The sequence below is a fragment of the Podarcis gaigeae genome (assembly GCF_964106915.1).
Source record: "Podarcis gaigeae genome assembly, chromosome: 6".
In the NCBI taxonomy this organism is placed as follows: Eukaryota; Metazoa; Chordata; class Lepidosauria; order Squamata; family Lacertidae; genus Podarcis; species Podarcis gaigeae.
Genome location: NC_139682.1, coordinates 34,745,492 through 34,767,418, shown reverse-complemented (window position 1 = coordinate 34,767,418; position 21,927 = coordinate 34,745,492). Strand labels below are relative to the sequence as shown.

The window sequence follows — 21,927 nt, the reverse complement described above, 5'->3', positions numbered from 1 at the left end:
CATGACCATTAGCCCCTTTCAGATTTCAATTTACAAGAACGTTGCACTTCCCTTGCCTTAGCAAAACGGCAGGATCACAGCATTAAGAGTGTTTTGCAACTACAGATTATATGACTATATTCAGTTATCCCTCCTGGCAACTACTCTTGCTGATTAGATTTGCCCCTCAAAAGGCTGATCTACGTTAATGTTGATTGGACCGTAGGACTAAGCGTGAAGCACTTAAAACTTTATTCACAAAGGCGCTAAAACGTGATGTGATTTACATATGAATCGTATTGTTCTGGCCAGGTGAGACCAGAGTCGACTATATAAAGGCTGGCTCGCCTTCTCCAGAAATGGCCTGGTGTTTCTTTCAGCAGCGGTTGCGGATGCTCTCAGGACCGGTAAAAATACTTCGTTGGCCGTTTGGAAGCGCAAAGAACTCTAGAATCATCCTGAAGACAAGTTCGGAGTGCATTCCTATCCCTTTCAGTCGTTGTCTAGGACTTCGGCGGATCGGTTGGGCTTGATCAGAGAGAGAGGACCTGTGCCGATCCAGAGGCGAGAAACTTGGGAACTTGGGCTCAGCTGATCTTAACCCGCGTGAAGATGGCAACTAAAAGGCGCGCGCGAGGAACTGAATATAGCGGGGTGATAACCACGTCGAAATGGAAAATAAGTAAGTGCGGCGCTGCGCAGCTTGCCGGGGTCGAGCTGTGGCGGGGGAGCCACGTGGCGCGTGAAGCCACAAAGGGGAGCCTTTCCTTTAGGATGCTGCAGGCGAAGCAGCCGCGGAAGAGGACGGCGCTCTGCCCGTGCCTGCGCGCCCCAAAGCGGCTCTCCCCGCGGCCGGCCGATCTCGCTCCCGAACAAGGTGCCCCGGCTGATCTTTCAGGCCATGCTCAGCTGCGTCACGGGCGGCAGGTCCCGCCACGAGGGCCCGTCTCCTGGGTTTAGGCTTGGGGAAGCCGACCCTCCATGTTCTCGGCCTGTGCCTTGGCGCACGTAACATGGAGGCGCTCCTTTCAAGGGCAGCGGGGTTTGCCGTTTCCATTGGAAACGCCCCTAGTATCTCGGCTCTGATCGTCCAGGGTTGTATCTCTCTTTCCCCCACCCCCTCCTTCCCAAATGAGATGGATCCGGGTGCCTGGGGAGGGGCTGCGTGCTTATGATTTGCGTTTTTGCTAACGTATCGCGGCCGCGACGATCGGAGAAAATGTCTCCCGTCACGACGGCGAGCCTCGATTCCTCGGCGCGGCTCAACCGCCGCTGATCACGTGGAGAGCGGGGGGAGGGAAAAAGAAAGCGGCTGTTCGCATCCCCGCCTCGGCGCTCGGCTGCTTCCGCCTGGGCGCTCGGAGCGTGAGGCGTTAGCTGGCGTGCTGCGCTCGGCTGGCTCCGCCTGACTCAGTCGAGAGAGGGGCGCGGAACGGAGCGGGAGCAGCTGGGCTGAGCGGAGGGGCCCAGAGGGCGCGGCGACTGGAAGAGCGGCGGGGGCCGGGCCGGGCTCGCTGGCGGGCGGGCGACGGGGGCCGAAGCCTGGCGTCAGCGGCATCCGAGAGGCCCGGGGGTTGCCCCTGTGCTGGCCGCCTCGAGAAGGCCGCGGCGGCCGCGCTCCCCCTTGCCCGGGCCGGCCCCGTTTCCCGGGGCTAGGATGCGCCCGCTCGTCCCCCGGCACCGGCAGGCAGCTCCCGGCCCGGCCCGTGGCTGAGACACCCCCAACGGCGGCGAGTAAGTGCCCGGGCGGCCCCTCGAGGAGAGGCCTCGGGGTGGGATGCGGCGGGCGGGGACGGCGCTCTGTCGTGGGCTGTGGGCAGGTCGCTTCTCGGGTTCAGAGGCCGCCATCATCGCACTCGAGGGCCGCTGAGGCCTGGCTGGGGAGGCGGAGGCCGAGCGTTGCCAGCCAGATCGCGTAGCTCTTGGTAGGTGGCGGAGTCGCCCGTCGAAGGGCGAGACTCGGGTTCCTTTATTTCTCTTGCTTATGCGGCCCCCGCTCCGTAACAACCTGTTAATCCACAAGGTTCCCCTTCTCACTGTAAAAAAACCAAAACGTCCAGCGAGTGGGGCGCTGTGTAATCCTTTCCCATTACGCCCGTCGCTGGGGCCTCCGGTTAGTGAGTGGGCAGGGCATTTTCATATTCTCTCTCCCCTCCCCCCGCCCGGCTTCCGCCTCTGCCAAGTTTAAACTACGGTTCATTGAAATAAGTCCCTTTTAAGAACTTACTCCAGAGGCATATTCCTCCGCCATCGTCAGCTTTCCTGTACTTGTGCTTATTCATTTAATGACTACTTACGTTTTTATCGCCCCTCTCAAAATATATATCCTTCCAAGGTGGGGTGGCTTATCAGAAATATTAAATTACATTTATTATACAAATATTAAAGCACACTTTAAGAAAACGTACTAAAGAAAATCAACATATTAAAAAGTCTTCTGCTGCTCCTCTCCCTGCCCTGTAGCAGAGTGACCCTGTTGTGGGGAGTGGATAGTCCATAGTCCAGCGCAGGCTCTGAGATTGTCTTCATTTCTTGTCTCTGCTGGAATCCTTCAAACAGGACGCTTGGGTGTGGGTTATGGGGACATAAGCTGCTTTATAGTGAGTCAGATCACTAGTTCATCTAGCACTAATGTTGTCTACACTGGCAGGCACCAGCTCTCCAGAGTTTCAGATGGGATGGTCTAAAGATCTAGCCCTACTTGGAGATTTTTGTGAGGGAGAGCTGCAGAGGGATTGCTAGGCGGTTCTGTTGAACTGAACTAGAAACCTTTAGCAAAAATGTTAGTGTTTTAACAAGTAGAAAAACCAAAGCGTAAGTCATTCTTCAGTAAAATGTGCTCATGTGAATTCCACTCTGTGGTATTGTGATTCTATTCCCATAGCAAAAGTTTTCACTATGAGAATACTTGACATTTTAGTAGCTGAACAAGTGAACTCCTGGTTTACAGCTGGTGGTTTTGATAAACTCAAATGCTTTGCATGCATTGTGGCATTCTGTTGTTGTTATTAAATACATCACAGAATGATTATGCTTGGAGTCAAAGCAGGTATTTAGTGCTGTATTCAGAGGGTAGCCAGATAACCTGTTTCAGTGTTCCTAGATGGGTACAGGTATAAATAGCAAAATTCTGTAGCTAGACTAAAGCCAAAGCCTGATATTATCAACTGTAGAAAAAACTGGCCTTAGTTTGTTCCTCAGACCCCACAAAGTGCATGAGGGATAACATGCTTTATATTAACATCTTAAAGCAAGTATTGTACTACATTGCTTGAAGCAGAATATAGCTTTAATTTTACTTCCTGCTTATGAACAAAAGCTAAATGCCCTCTTCAGAACCAAATATTTATGTAGTCTAGGACTGTGGTATCTTCGTAAGCTCTGGATGTGTGTTGATGTAGCAAATGAAATCTGCTATACAGTGGTACCTCGGGTAAAGAACTTAATTCGTTCTGGAGGTCTGTTCTTAATCTGAAACTGTTTTTAACCTGAAGCACCACTTTAGCTAATGGGGCCTCCTGCTGCCGCTGCACCGCCTCTGCACGATTTCTGTTCTCATTCTGAAGCAAAGTTCTTAACCCGAGGTAATATTTCTGGGTTAGTGGAGTCTGTAACCTGAAGTGTATGTAACCTGAAGTACCACTGTATTAGTGCAGTCCCACCTCTAAAGCTATCTAGGTCACAACACCCTGAAATGCAGAACCTGCCACTGTGGAGATCACACCCTAATATTTTTTTTAGAACTAGATGAGTGGCTAGTGTGAACTTGTTGACATGGCTGAAGAATTGGTGGCAGCAAAAATGTGCTCATTTTTACTGATAGCATTTTGCATTAAGATCAACTTTATAAAACATGAACATTGCCGATGTGGCATCTGACCTAGCTTACATACAAAATGGGGTGGGAGTTAAAACAGTTTCCTGGATACTGATAAAAGTGTTTTACTGAAATTGAAACTTGTGTTGTGGTTGTTCTTTGAAACTTAATATGATGTTTTTAGTACAGCATTTATCCTTGGGGACAGATGTTGTCTGGGAGTGAGAAGTTGAAGGGCCATCTCTTGGAGCCAAACTCATCCCTTCTTAACTACTGGTTTTTACATGCAACATGCTCCTGACAGAGTTGGAATAAACTGTTGGAAAGGATTTTAGCTCTTGAAAACGCTTGAGTCTTTGCCAAAATCACAGAGAAAACATTCATGTTGTTCCTTTAATCTGCCCTTGAATAAGTAGTGTGTACAAGACATTGCTATCTTGGTTTAGAGATCAGAGCAGTCACTTTTACTACAACCTGGCTTAATTACAGTAAGATATGAAAGGTGTTTGCAGTGAGTGGTTAAAGCATAATTGGGGGGCGGGGAAGAGAAGACCTCTCCTGTTTTACCCACTGAGGCAGCTTGAACAGATGGATTAGCTGATCTCAGAAAAACTAAACATGCTACTGTTCTCTGTATCTGGAAGAAATACAATTTAGTTGCCCTCCTCTGCACACATCCCAGCTTGTCAATATCCTTCTTGAATTGTTCTGAGAACTGGACACAGGATTCCAGGTGTGGTCTGACCAAGGTAGAATACAGTGGTACTATTACTTCCTGGTATCACTGTTAAGATGATCACCTGGGTCTTCTTTCCTCTGCTTTTTAAAGGTGGGGACATTTACCTGCCCCCAGACTGTAGGAACCTCACAGGTTCTCCAAGGCCCTGAAGATTTGAATTCATTTAAAGTAGCTAGGTGTTCTTTCCTATCTTCGGCTGCAGCTCTCTCCTTGCATCGTTTATTTTATCACCAGGTTGGGCACTGCTTTCCTTTTGGGTGAAGACAAGACAAAGTAGGTGTTAAACAGTTCCACCTTCTCTCTATCACCCATAGCACTACTCCATGCAGCGGACTACTACTTTTTTGTTCTTTCTCTGCTTCAAACATAGCCAAATAAACCTTGTATTTTTCACCTTTCTTGCAAGCCCGAGCTCATTCTGAGGTTTGGCCCACCTGACTTCTCCCTGCAACTGTATACTCTTCCTTCATTATTTCTCCTTTCTTCCATTTCTAATACATGCTGTTCTTAAATATCCATAAGATCTTATGCTGCCATACTAGATGCCTCCTACTTTAAGTAACCTCCATCCATCTTGGACTCCCTTCTCTTTTAGAATTTCTGATCATGGGATCTCTTCCCGTAGTTCATTAAGCTTTTTTGAAATCAGCCTTCAGAAATCCCAGAGTGCATGTCCAACTACACTCAGCTTTCCCTTGTCTCTGTATAATGAAACATGAGAGGACATGATCACTTCCTCCCAGTACTTCCACTTTGTCAATCAGTTCCTCCCTGTTGGTGAGAAAGAGGTCCAAGAGAGATGTTGCTTCTTCCATCTTCTGGGAAATGAAATTGCCGGTGGTGGAATTTGTTGAACCATACATTCTTGGCAGAGTTAGAGTTTCAGCATATATCAGGGTAGTCGAAGTCTCCCATGACTACTAGAACTCTCCTTTTTGAATGTTTGGTAATCTGCTGTAGGAAGGCACCATCCACTCTTTGGTCTGGCTTGAAGGTTTATAGCAGACACCTGCAGTCAGGTCACTTTTGTTCTCCTCCTACAATTTTTATCCATGTACTCTCAATATGCCTTCAATTCTCCAGGTCATGGATTTACATGTAATACTCTTCCTCTTCCCTACCTGTTTGGTTTGTTCCTTTTGAATAGGTTATACCCCTCAATTTTTACATTCCAGTCATGATTATAATCCCACCAGGTTTCAGTAATGCCTGTTAGGTCACATTTGCCATCCTGCATTAAATGCTCAAATTGATAATAGAATAGCCAGTTGAACATTAGGCTGCCAGTACTTAGGATAGTTGTTATTTCCAGGAATTGGTAGCTTTATATTGTGTAATGTGTGTGTCACTTCAGTTGGCAATCTGATGCAGGGTTTTGAAATGGCTGCTTTGGCTCAGGCTTTTGTCCTGTGTCATGTTTTCTTGTTTTCTGCCTGTCTTGGTCTTCCAGCACATCACAAAAGATTTTAAGGAACACCCTGTTTTCATGTTGGGGTAATCCACATGTCTGATGAGACATACTTGAATTCTATATGTGCAGTCTAAAAGAGACCAAAGCATACTTTAAATTGGTTGTTCAAGTGTGTGTAACTTCCTCTGGATAGTGTGTCATCATCGCTGGCAACAATGAGTTAATTTGGCAGTCTTCATAGCTGCATGTAGTGACATACCCAAAATCCTACATAGAACTCCCTACTAAGTAAATTGATACACTTTTTCCAGAGCTGCTCTTTTGACCGTCCCAGATTACTTGTAGCAGTAAGCCAAACAATGGCTTAATATGAAAGAGCAAACATGTGAATTTGCAGAGAGAACATTGCTCCTTTGCTTCTCTAATGCTGTTGCTGCACTGCTCTGAGCTAAACCATAGTTTGGCTTAGCATTATGTCCAAACCTAGGCTTGCTGTTTATCTCCCCAGACAAACCATGAGTAGTAAGCCATAGAATAAATATTAACTATAAATATTAACTATGGCCCATGGTTTGCCTGGATTGAAATAAAACGGCAAGCCTGCATTTTGACATAATGGCTAAGCCAAACCACAGTATTGGGCTCAGAAGAGGAGTAAAGCAACCAGTCTTGTCTTTGGGAACCTGCATGTTTGCTTGTTCATGTGCTTTGTGTTGTGTGAATCAGGTCAGTGAGTAAAGAAGCGGTGGCTTACATGGGCCATTATGAATGATGACACAAGCAGAAGCTTGTCATTGTCCTCTATGGACAATGTCAAATTGTATTGATGGAATAAGTTGCTTCATTGGCATTGTTTCTACTCCTAGCAAACTTTTCAGTGTTAGCTGGCACAAAAGTGTCAACACTTCTGTGAATGAACTACTGTTTCAAAATGGAGAAACTAGTTTGCAACATGAGAACTTTAGTCAAAGTCAAAAGAAACATGTGTGAATTGGCTGTGGTCTGGTGTCACACTACTACTAAGGTCTTGCAGGAAACGTGGCTTGAATAGCTGTTGGCAAATGCTCTGTTAGTCTTTAAAAACACGTGTTTCTAAAATCCAGGCTCTGCAAGTTGGAGAGAGTGTTTGCCAGTCTCCTTTGTTGAGCCTTACTTTCCTTTCACTGTAAAAGCAAATGATCAAAAGGTTACCCTCTGAATGTTTTGAACTAATCCTTTGAACTATAATTCCCCTCACCTCCAGCTATTGGCCATGCTATTTGGGCTGCTGGTAGCTGGTCCATAACCTGTTTTGTAAGGCATTGCAGATTAAAATCTGTTCCCCTAAATAGGCTTGACAACAAGCAAATATTTGGACTGGACTTTGAAGGGCCAGTAGGAGCCTGCCGCCTTTTCTCTGTGACACTTGAGACATAAACTGTTAGACCATTTATGTTTTTATCTGAAGGTAACCTTCCATACCATACGCGGGTGGCGCTGTGGTCTAAACCACTGAGCCTAGGGCTTGCTGATCGGAAGGTCGGTGGTTCGAATCCCCACGGCGGGGTGAGCTCCCGTTGCTCTGTCACAGCTTCTGCCCACCTAGCAGCTCGAAAGCATGACAAAGTAAAAGTAGATAAATAGGTACCGCTCTGGCGGGAAGGTAAACGGCGTTTCCGTGTGCTGCTCTGGTTTGCCAGAAGCGGCTTAGTCATGCTGGCCACATGAGCCGGAAGCAGTCTGCGGACAAACGCCGGCTCCCTTGGCCTATAGACCGAGATGAGCGTTCAACCCCAAAGTCGTCCGCGACTTTACCTTTAACCTTCCATAATGAAATTGCTAGTGTTTACTTCTAATACTTTAATGTATATTTCTTTTTATCACACAGAACCACAGCACTGAAATTTAGCAAAATATAAACAGTAAAGCTACAGCTCATCAGCATCAGTCATGAGTAGCATCTGATCCTAACATTGCTTAATTGAAGGCAGTGTTGGTGTCCCTTTTGCAATACTGATGGTGAAGTCAGGCATATTCCCTTCTGCTTGTTAGTGTTTTCTAGTCAGTGTTAGTTTTCATTAAGTTGTACTTCCATGTTCTCAAGGCACCTTTGAAATGAACTAAAAGCCAGTTGGTTGGTTTTTTTTTTTTAAATACTTTCAGCACAGTCAAGCTGTGGATCTGGGAAATATCCTTAGGGATGACTTGCTTCTAGGAGTGAGGTTGGGGAGTATCCTTTGGGAGTAATTATTGGGACGACATAGTGACTTCTGTCCTTAATTGTAGGTGGTTTGTATTTCGGTAGAGGTAGGATGGACAACTTGTTTGGTCGTGGTCAGGTGGATTACACATGTTGTATGTAGTAGAGCATAAAGGAAATGATAGAACCTATAAAACAGCAAATTAATGCAAATGTTAACCCCACAATACTTTAACCAGCACATCTACTCAAAGCCATTTTATTAACTCGCATGTTTCCTACACCTGACTTAAAGTAACATTTCAGCAGTTTTCCTTGTAACTACGCATTTGACCACTTACAGGAAAGTTGTACCCCCCAAAAAATATTTTTTATTGTTCTTTGTTCCTGATCCCCCTATGTATAAATACTCGCTGGCCAGGGTGACCAAGAATGTAATATTGTTTGGCTGCTGATGTGGCAGTTTGTGTGTAGCTGTAGGCAATCTATGGAAAGAGCCATTTCCCTTGTTACCTTTGGGAAACATTTGGTGAGGTCACACACTCACCATTATTACTTAGTGGGTAAAGAGAGCTGTGAATCTGGCTCATTCCCAAGTGTGATTTCTTGTTGTGTGATATATTTATTGCTTATTCATTAATTAGCTCTTTGTTTACTCTTCAGGTATGGCCTCTCAGCTGCAAGTATTCTCCCCCCCATCAGTATCTTCGAGTGCCTTCTGCAGTGCCAAGAAACTGAAAGTGGAGCCCTCTAGCTGGGATGTTTCAGGACCGAGTAACGGTGACGAGTATTACAGTCACAGCAAAAACCTCCCAGGTGCTCAAGGGCCAGCCAGCTCCTCTCACCAGGTAGCAAACTTCAGCATCCCTGCTTATGACCAGAGCCTCCATCTCCCTGCTCCTTCAGTTGAGCACATTGTGGTCACAGCAGCCGACAGCACAGGCAGTGGTGGAACAACGTCGTTCCAAAGCAGCCAGGCCCTAACACACAGGGCTAACATTGCTTTGCTGGAACCGTACCAAAAATGTGGATTAAAAAGGAAAAGTGAGGAAGTTGACAGCAACGGTAGCGTGCAAATTATTGAGGAACATCCACCTCTCATGCTGCAAAACAGACCTGCGGTGGGTGCTGCGGCCACTACCACCACTGTAACAACGAAAAGCAGTAGTTCCAGTGGCGAAGGGGATTACCAGCTGGTCCAGCATGAAATCCTTTGTTCCATGACAAACAGCTATGAAGTCCTGGAGTTCTTGGGCCGAGGGACCTTTGGGCAGGTGGCAAAATGCTGGAAGCGGAGCACCAAGGAGATTGTAGCTATCAAAATCCTGAAAAACCACCCTTCCTATGCCAGGCAGGGGCAGATCGAAGTGAGTATCCTGTCCCGGCTGAGTAGTGAGAATGCTGATGAATACAACTTTGTCCGCTCTTATGAGTGTTTTCAACATAAAAACCACACATGCCTGGTGTTTGAGATGCTGGAACAAAACTTGTACGACTTCTTAAAACAAAATAAATTTAGCCCCCTGCCTCTGAAATACATTCGGCCAATTTTGCAGCAGGTGGCCACTGCCTTGATGAAACTGAAAAGCCTGGGTCTAATACATGCTGACCTGAAGCCTGAGAACATCATGCTGGTTGATCCTGTACGCCAACCGTATAGGGTGAAGGTCATAGACTTCGGCTCTGCAAGTCATGTGTCGAAAGCTGTGTGTTCTACTTACTTGCAATCACGCTATTATAGGTAAGTACCCATTTCATTTATTTAAACAACAGGGTTTTGGTTTTTTGCATTCATCCTGTGGCACTTGATAGGTGAATTGTCTCCTTAAATCATGCCTGTCTGCTTTCTGTCTGCTCCCCATTTATCCTTTCCTGTTTCTTTTCCATTTGTGTTTTCAACTTGAAAGATATTTACAAATATTTTGCAAATAACTGGGTTGATAAAGTTGAGTGAGAACTCAGAAGCCTGACTGCTTCAAGCAGACTGCAGATGCAGATGCCAAGGGGGGGGGGGGGAAATGTCATTATTTGACATTTAGAAAAAGAACTTCTATGCTTCTAGAATTTGGGATGTAAAATGCAGTAGATTGAATAACATAGCCAGAATTCAAAAGCCCACACAAATCCCCAAGGGGAATTTATATTTCTCCAATGGTAGTCATCCTTGCCAAATGAATAAGCCCAAGTTTGAGTTCAACCTGACATATAGCCGTTGGCACTTGTAAGCCACACTCTTGGTGTTAAAATTGTGGTATCTGTGTTGGGAAGCTCAGATGTTTGTATCAGATTTGTCAGGCAGCTGCAATATTCAAATAGGTACCCAGTAGTCATGTTGTCATAAGCATAAACCATGACTTGCTGTGCACAAGTGAAATCATGCCTGCATTGCTCTTCCTGGCTTTTGGGAAAAGCAAGCCATGATCTCTGGATTGATGTTTCTGAACCAGATATTTGTTGGATCAATCCATCAATGTCTGATGGATGTTTTAGAAGTATTGGGTCTGGCATCACTTTCGCTGCCTTGACCACAGCAGTGCTGAATGCCTCTGTGTGTGTGTGTGTGTGTGTGTGTGTATATATATATATATATATATATATATATATATATATATATGCATGCTATCAATATGCTTTTATGCCTGTCAAGTAAACGTCTACACTTGATTGAATCTTTATGGCATCCATGAGTATTTATTGTCTACTGTGTGTACCCCGAAGACACTTCCCAGGAAGGAGCTGTGTTGAGATGTAACTCTGCCGAGTATGGATACTGGCACACATGCACAGCGAAAGTGATGCTGGACCCAGTCCTAATAAATCATCCATCAGATGTTGATGGACTGATCCAGCAGTATTGTGAGTTGGTTGTTCCCAACAAGTCATGATTAGTAAGATAAGAATAAAGGACTGAATTTCAGTTCCAATAATCCACAATCCCATGTTCAAATGTACTGTGAGGACAAGGATTATGATCTACTTCCTCCCAGCACCTTTCATGTATAAACACTTCATTCCTTTTTTAAGCCTCTGAAAATAACAATATGCAGCTGGTTATCTAAACAAAATATATTTAGAACAAGGAGGGGAATTTGATCTACTACTTGGTTTGGTGATTGACACAAATAGTTCAGTGGCAACTGCTGTCCATCTTGATATCACACATGGTTGAGTTGGTGACTTTGTTGATTTTCCTGTGTTTGCTGGGAGAATATGACTGATTAATACCTACAATCCTTGGGTGTGTGTGTTAGGGTAGTGTTTCAACCAACACTGGGATCTCTTGTCATTTTTGTGTGGTCAGTGTATGGCTCACTGGATAATGAATTTGGGCATAGTTTCAAATTCCTCCGTAGAACTCACTGAGTGACATAGGATAACCACTGTTTTCCTAAAGGAAAGGAAACTAGGTAAAGAAACATGGAGCTGGGTAGAGAGGTTGGACTTGGTGGTCAACTGCAGCTTAGGTTTATGACCACATTTCTCAACATGTTCCTTCTGTTTTGGGGATAAAACCTTTAATAATCCTATAGATCTGGCAATGAAGTTGTTATTTTCCAGCGTAGCCATGTTTGTCTTACTCACTGGACTTAAGCTGTATGAAATTAAATGTTGTAGTGAATTGTGTGCTAAATTTGTCAGATCATTTTCTCACTGTATTGCCTTTAAAACATAAACAGGCTGATCTTATACCTTAGCAATAATTACCTAGGAGCTATTCCTATTGAATTTAATTCGTTGAGTTATCCCAAATGTGAGTGCATACAGCCAAAGGTTGTTTGTGTGGAAAAGTCATGATTCTGTGCCCACAGAGTAAACACCATCGGACATAAAAGCTTTACTTTGAAGTATATAGTGCTTAGGTTTGGGAAGTGTTGTTGTATTAAATCTATTTGATCCAGAGGAACAGTCTGTCAGCAGAATGGGGATTGAAGCGATATTTGGCAGTAACCCTCGGCAGTACCTTGTGCCACCTCAAACCCTGTTTCAGAGGGTTCCTCAAACCTCTAGACCAGTGTTTCCCAACCTTGGGCCTCCAGCTGTTTTTGAATTACAATTCCCATCATCCCTGACCACTGGTCTTGCTAGCTAGGGATGATGGGAGTTGTAGGCCAAAAACATCTGGAGGCCCAAGGTTGGGAAACACTGCTCTAGACCAGTGTTTCCCAACCTTGTGCCTCCAGATGTTTTTGGCCTACAACTCCCATCATCCCTAGCTAGCAAGACCAGTGGTCAGGGATGATGGGAGTTGTAGGCCAAAAACATCTGGAGGCACAAGGTTGGGGATCAAAGAGTCCCCCTGTCACCAGAGGGACAGCAGTTGTTATAACCCCTATGGCTCTGCTAGGCTACCCAAGTTGAACTCATTGAATAGAAGACTGCATTGTGCTGGTATTATAGAAACTATGTGTATTGCTAGTTCCATTTATTAAAGAAGAAAAATGTACTTTGAGATAATTGTATCAGCTTTGATAGACTTCAGAGGGTGATCAATGATACTCTTTTGCACTAAAAGCAACGGAATACTGCAGCACCTTACAGGCTAGGAACGTCGTTATGGTATAAGTATTTGTAGGCCAGAGCACACTTTACCAGATGCCATACATTATCTGGGGTGCTGTATTAAATGTTTTAAGTCTTTAAGATGCCATAGCACTGATTATTGGTTTTGCTATCACTTTTGCTCATTCATTCTTGGCTATACATTTGATAATCAAAACTTTTTAATTCAGTCAAGTTTATGAGATTTGTGAAGTTGTTAGTAATCAAATATACTATTGCATGTTTTTCAGAGCTCCTGAAATCATCCTTGGTTTGCCATTTTGTGAAGCTATTGATATGTGGTCGCTGGGCTGTGTGATAGCTGAGCTGTTTCTTGGTTGGCCACTGTACCCAGGAGCATCAGAATATGATCAGGCAAGTTTGTGTAGATATTTATATAGTTTACATTCAAATCTGAATTCATATTTGGAACTGGATTTAATATCACTTTAGCACTTGATAATGCCTGTCCAAATTTAGCCACACTCTTATAAACAAAAAGGTGCCCTAAGCTGACACGGGTGGCGCTGTGGGTAAAAGCCTCAGCGCCTAGGGCTTGCCGATCGAAAGGTCGGCAGTTCGAATCCCCGCGGCGGGGTGCGCTCCCACTGCTCGGTCCCAGCGCCTGCCAACCTAGCAGTTCGAAAGCACCTCCAGGTGCAAGTAGATAAATAGGGACCGCTTACCAGCGGGAAGGTAAACGGCGTTTCCGTGTGCTGCGCTGGCTCGCCAGATGCAGCTTTGTCACGCTGGCCACGTGACCCGGAAGTGTCTCCGGACAGCGCTGGCCCCCGGCCTCTTGAGTGAGATGGGCGCACCAACCCCAGAGTCTGTCAAGACTGGCCCGCACGGGCAGGGGTACCTTTACCTTTACCTTTTAAGCCTGCAGTCCTAAGCAGATTCAATCAGGAATAAGTGCCATTGTACTCATTGAGGCTTGCCTCTGAGGAAATAATGTTAGGATTGCACTGCAAATGCATTTGTGATTGGATTATAAACATCTAATTCATGAGCACTGTACAATTGATCTAGAGAGCTGGATTAGATCAATAGTCCTACTGTTTTCAGATGGACACATGCGAGAAGCACTGGTTAGTTGTAGTGCTGTGCATTGCCTCATTCAGTTCCAATACCCAAGACCAGAAATTACAGGATTATATAAATCACCCAACTGTATAAACTTCTTTTGAATGGATAGGTTACTGGTAGATAACATAATATGCTGACATTCTGACTTCTGCCCTGGCCATGACAACACCTCTCTGCTGATGAAGGAGGATGGGACATATTCACTGATGTTGTGCTTTGCCTGAATCAGTGCTGCTCCCTCCTACCTCTGCTTAAGCTGACTACAGGCATACTTTTAGACAGTTGCAGTTCAAGATACCTGGCCTGTCCATCTTGGTGGGACCAGCTCAATGAGCACTTTCCCCCCTCAGCTCTTTTGAATGTTCATTTGGGTGGGTAGATGGGGGTCATGTGGTTCCTTCTGATCAAGGCACACACATTTTTTCACTGCCATTTCCAATTACACCATTGTTCATGGTTTACCATGAATCCATTGGTCTGGGCTATATTCTTTTCTTCAGGACGAACAAATCACATTTTATAGTGGCATCAATGAACAAACCTTGGATGTGGTTTGCTTGGAGTGAAACAATCCATGACCCCTGGTTTGGACATACAATACAATTGATTTTAATAATATGCTGTTGAAAGTAGGCTGGTTAAAATTGCACAAATCAAATGCAGGTAAGTAGAGCACCAGGTCTGCTCAGGTTACCCAGCACATGAGAGCATTTAAGCTCTGTGCCTTGCTTGTGGGACAAGGCCTTCTCAACACCCCAGCTCTGAGATGCTTGCACAATATGTTGTGGAGCCATCAGAGTTCATTGACACCACACTGGAATCCACTGGAAATGATTGTTTCCTGGGTCCAGGCTAGAAATCAGTTCAGCCCTAACAAGAAATTGGGAATCTGACGCAAGATATGGTTGGAACTGGATAATGCAGTAAAATATATTAAACAACTAAGGTTTGCAAAGAAATGTATTTGCTTCAGCATGGTAATCTGTTAAGTGAATATTGACTGAGTTTTAAAAAAAGAAAAGATCCCACTGTATGTTTTCCTTCCTCTGGAAGGAAATGCATTTAACTATTTACACAGCATTCTGCCTTTATCATAGATTACTTCTTTTTTCCATTGCAGATTCGTTACATTTCACAAACGCAAGGACTTCCAGCTGAGTACTTACTGAGTGCAGGAACGAAAACAAGCAGGTTTTTTAACAGAGATCCAAACTTGGGATACCCATTGTGGAGACTAAAGGTTTTTATTTTTTTTCAGACATTCAATTTATTGTCGTAAGAGCAGTATTTGCAGCTTTTGTAGAGGAAAAACCTTTAGTTATTGCATGTTCACCACTAGGTTAAGATAACTTTGGTTGGAGACCTAACCCCATTTACCTTCGAGGAAGCCCCATTAAATTTGGTGGGGCTTAACTACTGAGCACATGCATTTCTTCTCTGGGCACATCCAGTGAAACAGTTACAGTAAAGAGAGCTACCTATTGGTGTGACTAATTTGTATGCAGGAGCAAGTCTTTTCTGTTTGGCTGGACTTAAAAAAAATATATTCTTGATTTCAATTACATTCATTTTTTAGAATTAATTAATTAATGTCTGCCCTTTGCCATAAGGTCCCATGGTGGGTTACAGCTTTCAAAACAGTGTCAAAAACAATTTAAAACAACTAACTTGTTCAGCTGATTCACGCACAGAAGGCTCTCTTTGTCACCAGCAAAATAACATCTTAATAGAAAATTTAAGTCCATTAACATTAGTTCTCAGAAAACTTTTCAGTGACAAACCCTCTTTTTGCTAAAAGATATATTGTCAGAAAATCACTTTTGCAATCCCCTTTGCTGTAAAGCCATCCAGTGATTTAAAATCACCTTTCAGAGTTTGAACTACTGTTTAGAAACATCTGAAGCTTCACATTATGGCTGCCTTGTAAAATATCTGATACTTTGCTCAGGTTGGCTTGTATTTGTCCTTGAGAATATAGATGAGAACATTAATTTGGCGCAGTGTCATTTTTCACAAGCTTAGGTAGCAAGGTTATGATGGCCTATCATTTCTGCTTCATAGGGCATTCCATTTGTCAATGGCTGATTGCTTGTTGACCTAGCTTTGCTTTTATTGCACTGAACTGTAAAGCCCTGTTAGAGTTGCTTGTAACATGTATTTTATTTGATAGACTCCAGAGGAACATGAATTAGAGACGGGAATAAAATCAAAGGAAGCTCGGAAGTACATTTTCAACTGTTTGGATGACATGGCGCAGGTGAGCTGCTGAGAAAAATAATGATGCCTTTTATACTACAAGCATAATTACCCAGAGCAGTAGTATTTTACACTTGCTCTACATAGGAATCAATTATATTCCCTTCCTCAGGAATTAAGTTTGCAATTCTGTGCCCTCTTCTTGGGAGTAAGCCCCAGTGAACTCACTGGGTCTTATTTCTGAGTAAACATGAGTAAGATTTCATTTTCACTTCTATTCAACATGCTCTTTTAAGTAATATAACAGTGTGATTTCCCCCCCCCCCCAACATCCATATATTAGAGAAACCAGAAGAGGAAGGAATGAGATCCTGAGTCTAAAGTTGAAATGATTCTGCATTCTGAGAGCCTAGAATAAATGTATATTGTGTATCTAGTAATTTCCCTGCTATAAACTCAATGGTTTAGGCAACAGAGATCAAGTTCCATTTTTTTTCTCCTACAAGGTAAATATGTCTACAGATTTGGAGGGAACAGACATGTTGGCAGAGAAGGCAGATCGAAGGGAGTACATTGATTTGTTAAAGAAAATGTTGACAATTGATGCAGATAAGAGAATTACTCCGCTGAAGACTTTGAACCATCAGTTTGTGACAATGAACCATCTACTGGATTTCCCACATAGCAACCAGTAAGTTTCTGACAGATGTTTGAAACAATGTCCGTTCATTTATTCATTCACTCTTGTAGCCTGTCCCTCCCTCAAGGTTGAGACAAGTAAAAAAGAAAGCATATGAAAGCCTTCTAGAAGTTCACATTAACACAAAATAAATTCAAACTAGAACAAACTTGATTTAATCAATGGAATTCCCAAAGTGTATTTATTACCTCAATGGAGTTATTTAAAACAAAAAGTTGTTGCAGCTACTTATTCCACCAACACCTTTGATTTCTTATTGTCAGAATCCTTATATCCCAGATATAAAGTGGATGCTTAGCAGCCACCTCAAAAGCATACCGTTAGGATCAGGAGCATCTGGCCTTCTAGAGTATTTGCTCTACATCTTCTGATTATCCCTGACCATTTGCCATACTAGATGGGGTTGATGGGAGTTTGAGTCCAGCAACATCTGGATAAATACTGGTTCCTAATCCGTGATCATTAGTGTTTGAACTTTGGGATTTTGATGGAGGGAGGCTGGCACTCACGGTTATATTGATGCATGTTAAAATAAGGTGCAGAAGCATAGCACATATAGCCTTACATGCTTGGTAACTAACTACAGTTTCACAGCCACACAAATCTTTGACATCTCATTTCCTTTTAGTGTGAAATCCTGCTTTCAGAACATGGAGATATGCAAGCGAAGAGTTAATATGTATGACACAGTTAATCAGATAAAAAGCCCATTCACAACACATGTTGCACCGAACACAAGCACAAACCTCACCATGAGTTTCAACAACCAGCTCAATACTGTGCACCACCAGGTAATTAGTTCTGTGTTGTTGTTGTTGTTGTTGTTGTTGTTGTTGTTGTTGGGAATGAAAACCAATAAAAACTGCTTCCGTCATTTCCTGGAGTGATTCTCTTTAATCTAGATCTTATTCTAGATTAGTAATCATGAATTTAGTCTGAAATCAATGCTATATGTAATAGGCAGCTACTGCTATGCAGTGGCTTCCTTATGAATTCCATACCCAATTCCAGACATTGACCTTTAAAGCTCACCATGGCCTTGGACCTCTTAGAGCAGCTCTCCTGTGACCTGCCTTCATCCCTCACCCTTTCCCATTGTAGCTAACTAGCTGTTTAGTATTATACTGCTCACCAGCTGGTCTGTAAAATATGTCAAAGAGACAGAAAGTTGGGTTAAAGTGAGCGGGAAGCCTGAAGCGTTTCTTTTGTATTGGTTTTTGTGGTTGATTTTCAAATGCTTGAGCAAAAGACATGTTTTGGTTCTAATGATGAATGTTCCTATTTTCCAGGCTAGTGTGTTGGCTTCAAATTCTACAGCTGCTGCTACTCTGTCTCTGGCAAATTCAGATGTTTCACTGCTGAATTATCAGTCTGCTCTCTACCCATCATCTGCAGCACCGGTTACTGGTGTGGCGCAGCAGAGTGTTTCCTTACAGCCTGGAACCACTCAGATCTGCACCCAAACGGATCCATTTCAGCAAACTTTCATTGTGTGTCCTCCTGCTTTTCAAAGTAAGTGTGTGTGTGTGTGTGTGTGTGTGTTGGGGCTCTTATATTTAGTCGTTTTAAAGCTATAACAGCCAAGGTGCACATATATTACATATAAGCCACTAAGGTATAATTTGACAGATTTCATGTTTTAAGAGTTAAAAGTAAAACTCTAACATGGTGCTCAGTATACAAATTCTGAAAACTGAAAGTTTTGAAATAAGTAAAATAGGATACAATGTGCAGCTGAGCAATGGTTTCGCTTACGCTTATTCCAGGCTAAGTGGAGGAATCCAAGATGATTTGAGGGTTGCTGCGGACAGACTTGGATTTATTGTTTCATATAGAGTTGGATTTGGGGGATTATTATTATGTATTCAATTTATATCACACCTTTCTTACTGAGCGAGGAAGGTGTTTTTGAATAGGTGGTATTCCAGAAAAATATTGCTTAGACTGTACAGCTGGTCTTCTGCACCAAGTGTGTAGATAGACTTAGGCATTTCTCAGTGTCAGTAATTATTTGCTTTGTGTTTGTTTCGTTTGTTGGTAAGTGGGCTCTGAAAAGTGTACAGATAATTAAAAGCAGTAGATTAACTGTTCTCTTTTCGTTATTTCCTACAGCTGGTCTTCAGGCAACCACAAAGCATTCTGGCTTCCCTGTTAGGATGGACAACACTGTTCCAATTGTGCCACAGGCACCAGCAGCTCAGCCATTACAGATCCAGTCCGGAGTTCTCACACAGGTAAACGTAAGGAGAGCCCTTAAAATGTCAGTAAATTACCCCGAATACAATTACTGGTTTGTTCTAGATTAAAGTTGGGAACCAGAAATTACTCAAAGTTGGGTGGCAGAGTCCTGCCTTCCAATACCAAAGACAAGACAATAAAGCATGGAAATTAGTCTTTTTTTATCTAATCTATCTATGTTAAAGGTTTGGCCCTAATAAATGGGCTAACCCATTAGCTAAAATAAAGTTGTTTTAAATTCTTCTCAGTTTTTATAATACTATTATAATTCTATTATGGATACTCTGTTTTTCTACACCGCTCACATATTATCTGAATGCGGAGTGGTTTTTAAATCCTTAGCTATAAATGAAGTCCTGAGTTTTAGGCAGTTTTCATTCACAGGTACAGATAAAAAAAACACAAAGCAGAATGTGTTCACAACTGAAAATCAGCTAAAAAATTAGTGCAATATTTCATATGGCTATGTTGAGTCCCAAGTCGATTCCTCTTCCCTTTTCCTTACTCTTTCTACCCTGCCCCCATTCATAACAAGAATACTTGTTTCATTTTGTGATGTTGTATTCGTAAAAGCTTAGATGATATCAAATAATTAGATTTCAGTATATATTATTTTGGAACTCTAATCCCATTTTATATCCTACTAGAAAAACCAAAGTGATATCTGCTTCAAGGAATACTTGTATTTTGCTAAAAACTAATGGCGATTTTTTTTTCTTTGAGTGAACATGTTCTCAGGTGGGGTGAAAGCTCCCTCTAGCCTTCAAAGGCAGAATCGCAGCTGCTTCAGAGGATTTTGCTCACATCCACTCACCTTACACGGCTTTCTCCTGCCTTCACTCTGAGGCAGTTGGGGTTCACACTTGGCTATTCAGATTTGGTCAGTATTGTGTTTTGGAAGTGATTTCCATTCAGCGTGTGGTTATTTTCATAGAATCCACTACCCCCATGCTGGAACAAAAGAATTCTAAAACTAAATTGCCACATCTTCAACGAAAAGGGGAAAGGAAGATCTTGTGAGTTTGATATCAAATAAGAAACTTCGCTTTGGGGGTTTTTTATGGGGAGGGACAATTTTTTGTGTGTGGTCTGGTTGGCAGTCCCCTTCCTGCATCTTTCCATGACTGTTTCAATCCCTTCTACATTTGCTTTTTTCACCTTGTCACTTGACTCACTTCCATGACTCTTTGAAAGGCTTCCCCCTTTCATTTTTTTTTCTCCTTAGTGGCCGTTTCCCTACCACTTCAGGCCCTTGGGAGTTAAACCAGTTTTTCCTCTGTGTGTTAGTGGCTGTTGGGTTCTTATGCTGAGACCCTGCCATTGTTGCCTCTCCCCAGAGCTCCAGCCAGCGCCAAAGCAGTGCACCATTTTTAAGTAGCTGTTTGGCAAAGCCATTGGCCATAAGTCACAGAAGCTTAGTCTGTTTCCCACCCCCACTGGAAATTATCCTCATTCGCTCTGAGCCAGTGCTGCAGCAGTTGAGGAAAACTTCAGCCACATTTGAGCGGGGTGGGGCAATGACAAAAACCTACATAAATCTAAAGCCAAAGTCTTTAGGGCAGCTAAAAGCATCATATTCTTCCAGCCTCTTGTGGTGACAGTTTCCTTTTTAAGTTCCAGCATGCTTTAACAAATCATGGCGCTGCTGATTTGGAGGTGGCTGAAGGCACATTGTGGAACAGAATCCAATGGCATGGTGGGATAATCTCTGCTGAGGCTGTCCTCTAATCCAGTGTTTCCCAACCTTGTGCCTCCAGCTGTTTTTGGACTACAATTCCCATCATCCCTTGCCACTGGTCTTGCTAGTCAGGGATGTTGGGAGTTGTAGTTCAAAAACAGCTGGAGGCACAAGGTTGGGAAACACTGCGTAATCCAACTCCATTAGGTCTAATGAAGTCTGATCTGCTTGGAGTAAAAAGGCAGGCTGGAGGGAGTTTGGATACTTTTCCTACAGCTTGCTTCAGGCCATTGGAGATAAGGAGGCCCTTTCTGAGGGGGTGGAAGTAATGTTGGTCCAGTCACGACTTGTGGCACCTTTTGAAGAGGATTTTTTGGGGTTGTTTTTTTGCTGCTTCTATCTCAGGCCATTTCTGTGCCTCATAAGGCTCCTGTTCACAGCTGCTCTCTGTAACATCATCATGACCTCTAATCCAAGTTTGCCCTGTAATTTAGCTCTCTTCCAGGCTTTGCCTAGCACTTCCAGTAATCTTACTTGGGTGCAGCTTCAGTTGACTCCACAAATGCTGCTCCAGATTAAAGGAGCCTTGTTAGGTGACTTTGCTAAAGAGCTGTCGGGTGCCTAACAACAACCTGCAGTCATTGCCTCACACTCCTGGCAGTGTCTGCTCAAGCTCCTCAACCAGTTATTGTTCCAGTATCACTTCTGGCTCCAGCAGTTCCGGCTGTTGTACCAGCTGAGCTATGGGATTCAAGTGGCCCAAGGGAAAGGCACACAAGAAGTGTAAGAGCTTTTCTGCCTATAGGCAGTTGGAAGATTGAGGATGCTGTGTTTGAAGAGGAGTTTTCAGACGTTGATGACTGGAGTGAAGGACCAGAGGTTGAGGAAGTTCCTTCTAATAGGCACCATTCCTGCCTCTTCTCTGAAAACCTGTGACACCTCTGGATCTTAACAAGCCTATGGATAAACCGGCTTGCATTTCTTCTAGTTGCCTCAGCTTCACCCCAAAGAGAAGGCAAATGGAAAAGGCTTCAGTAATATATAAGTAATAACAATCACAATGGCATGAGGAGAGGGTACCTGTTCCGGTAATTCTGGTGGATTTGTAGAAGTCTGACTTTGCTCGAAGGGAGTCTGCCTTCACACAAGTCCAGACAAGAGCACAGACTTGTTGAAGAAATTGCTGATGTCACAGTCCCAAAGGATCACACCATATTAAATGTCTTCAATCAGATGAACCAAAGCTATGAGAGCAGGAAACAGCTCAGCAAGCCAACAGTGCCTTTTATTGGTCTTACTGAAAGTAAAAAACTGAACCGGCATTGCTGTCAAAATGGAGGAACTTGAATCCTGGGCAGCTTC

The 21,927-nt window shown here is 43.4% G+C and overlaps 1 protein-coding gene across 10 annotated transcripts in view; it reads left to right on the top strand.

The window, feature by feature from the left end:
- The first annotated feature begins 225 nt into the window (after nucleotides 1–225).
- HIPK1 (homeodomain interacting protein kinase 1) overlaps nucleotides 226–21,927 on the top strand; it is a 43,958-nt gene continuing 22,256 nt past the window's right edge. For 4 of the 10 annotated variants that reach the window (XM_083745990.1, XM_083745989.1, XM_083745983.1 and 1 more), the window contains exons 1-9: nucleotides 700–856; nucleotides 8,789–9,866; nucleotides 12,916–13,039; nucleotides 14,874–14,993; nucleotides 15,924–16,010; nucleotides 16,456–16,640; nucleotides 17,278–17,440; nucleotides 17,939–18,161; nucleotides 18,762–18,883. In XM_083745990.1, the coding sequence (XP_083602116.1) occupies nucleotides 754–856; nucleotides 8,789–9,866; nucleotides 12,916–13,039; nucleotides 14,874–14,993; nucleotides 15,924–16,010; nucleotides 16,456–16,640; nucleotides 17,278–17,440; nucleotides 17,939–18,161; nucleotides 18,762–18,883 (2,205 nt within the window). In that variant the 5' untranslated portion in view covers nucleotides 700–753. Of the gene's footprint in view, nucleotides 662–699; nucleotides 857–1,396; nucleotides 1,453–1,497; nucleotides 1,714–8,788; nucleotides 9,867–12,915; nucleotides 13,040–14,873; nucleotides 14,994–15,923; nucleotides 16,011–16,455; nucleotides 16,641–17,277; nucleotides 17,441–17,938; nucleotides 18,162–18,761; nucleotides 18,884–21,927 lie in introns of those variants that run through there. The other 6 variants (XM_083745988.1, XM_083745987.1, XM_083745982.1 and 3 more) reach the window with 4 other exon arrangements.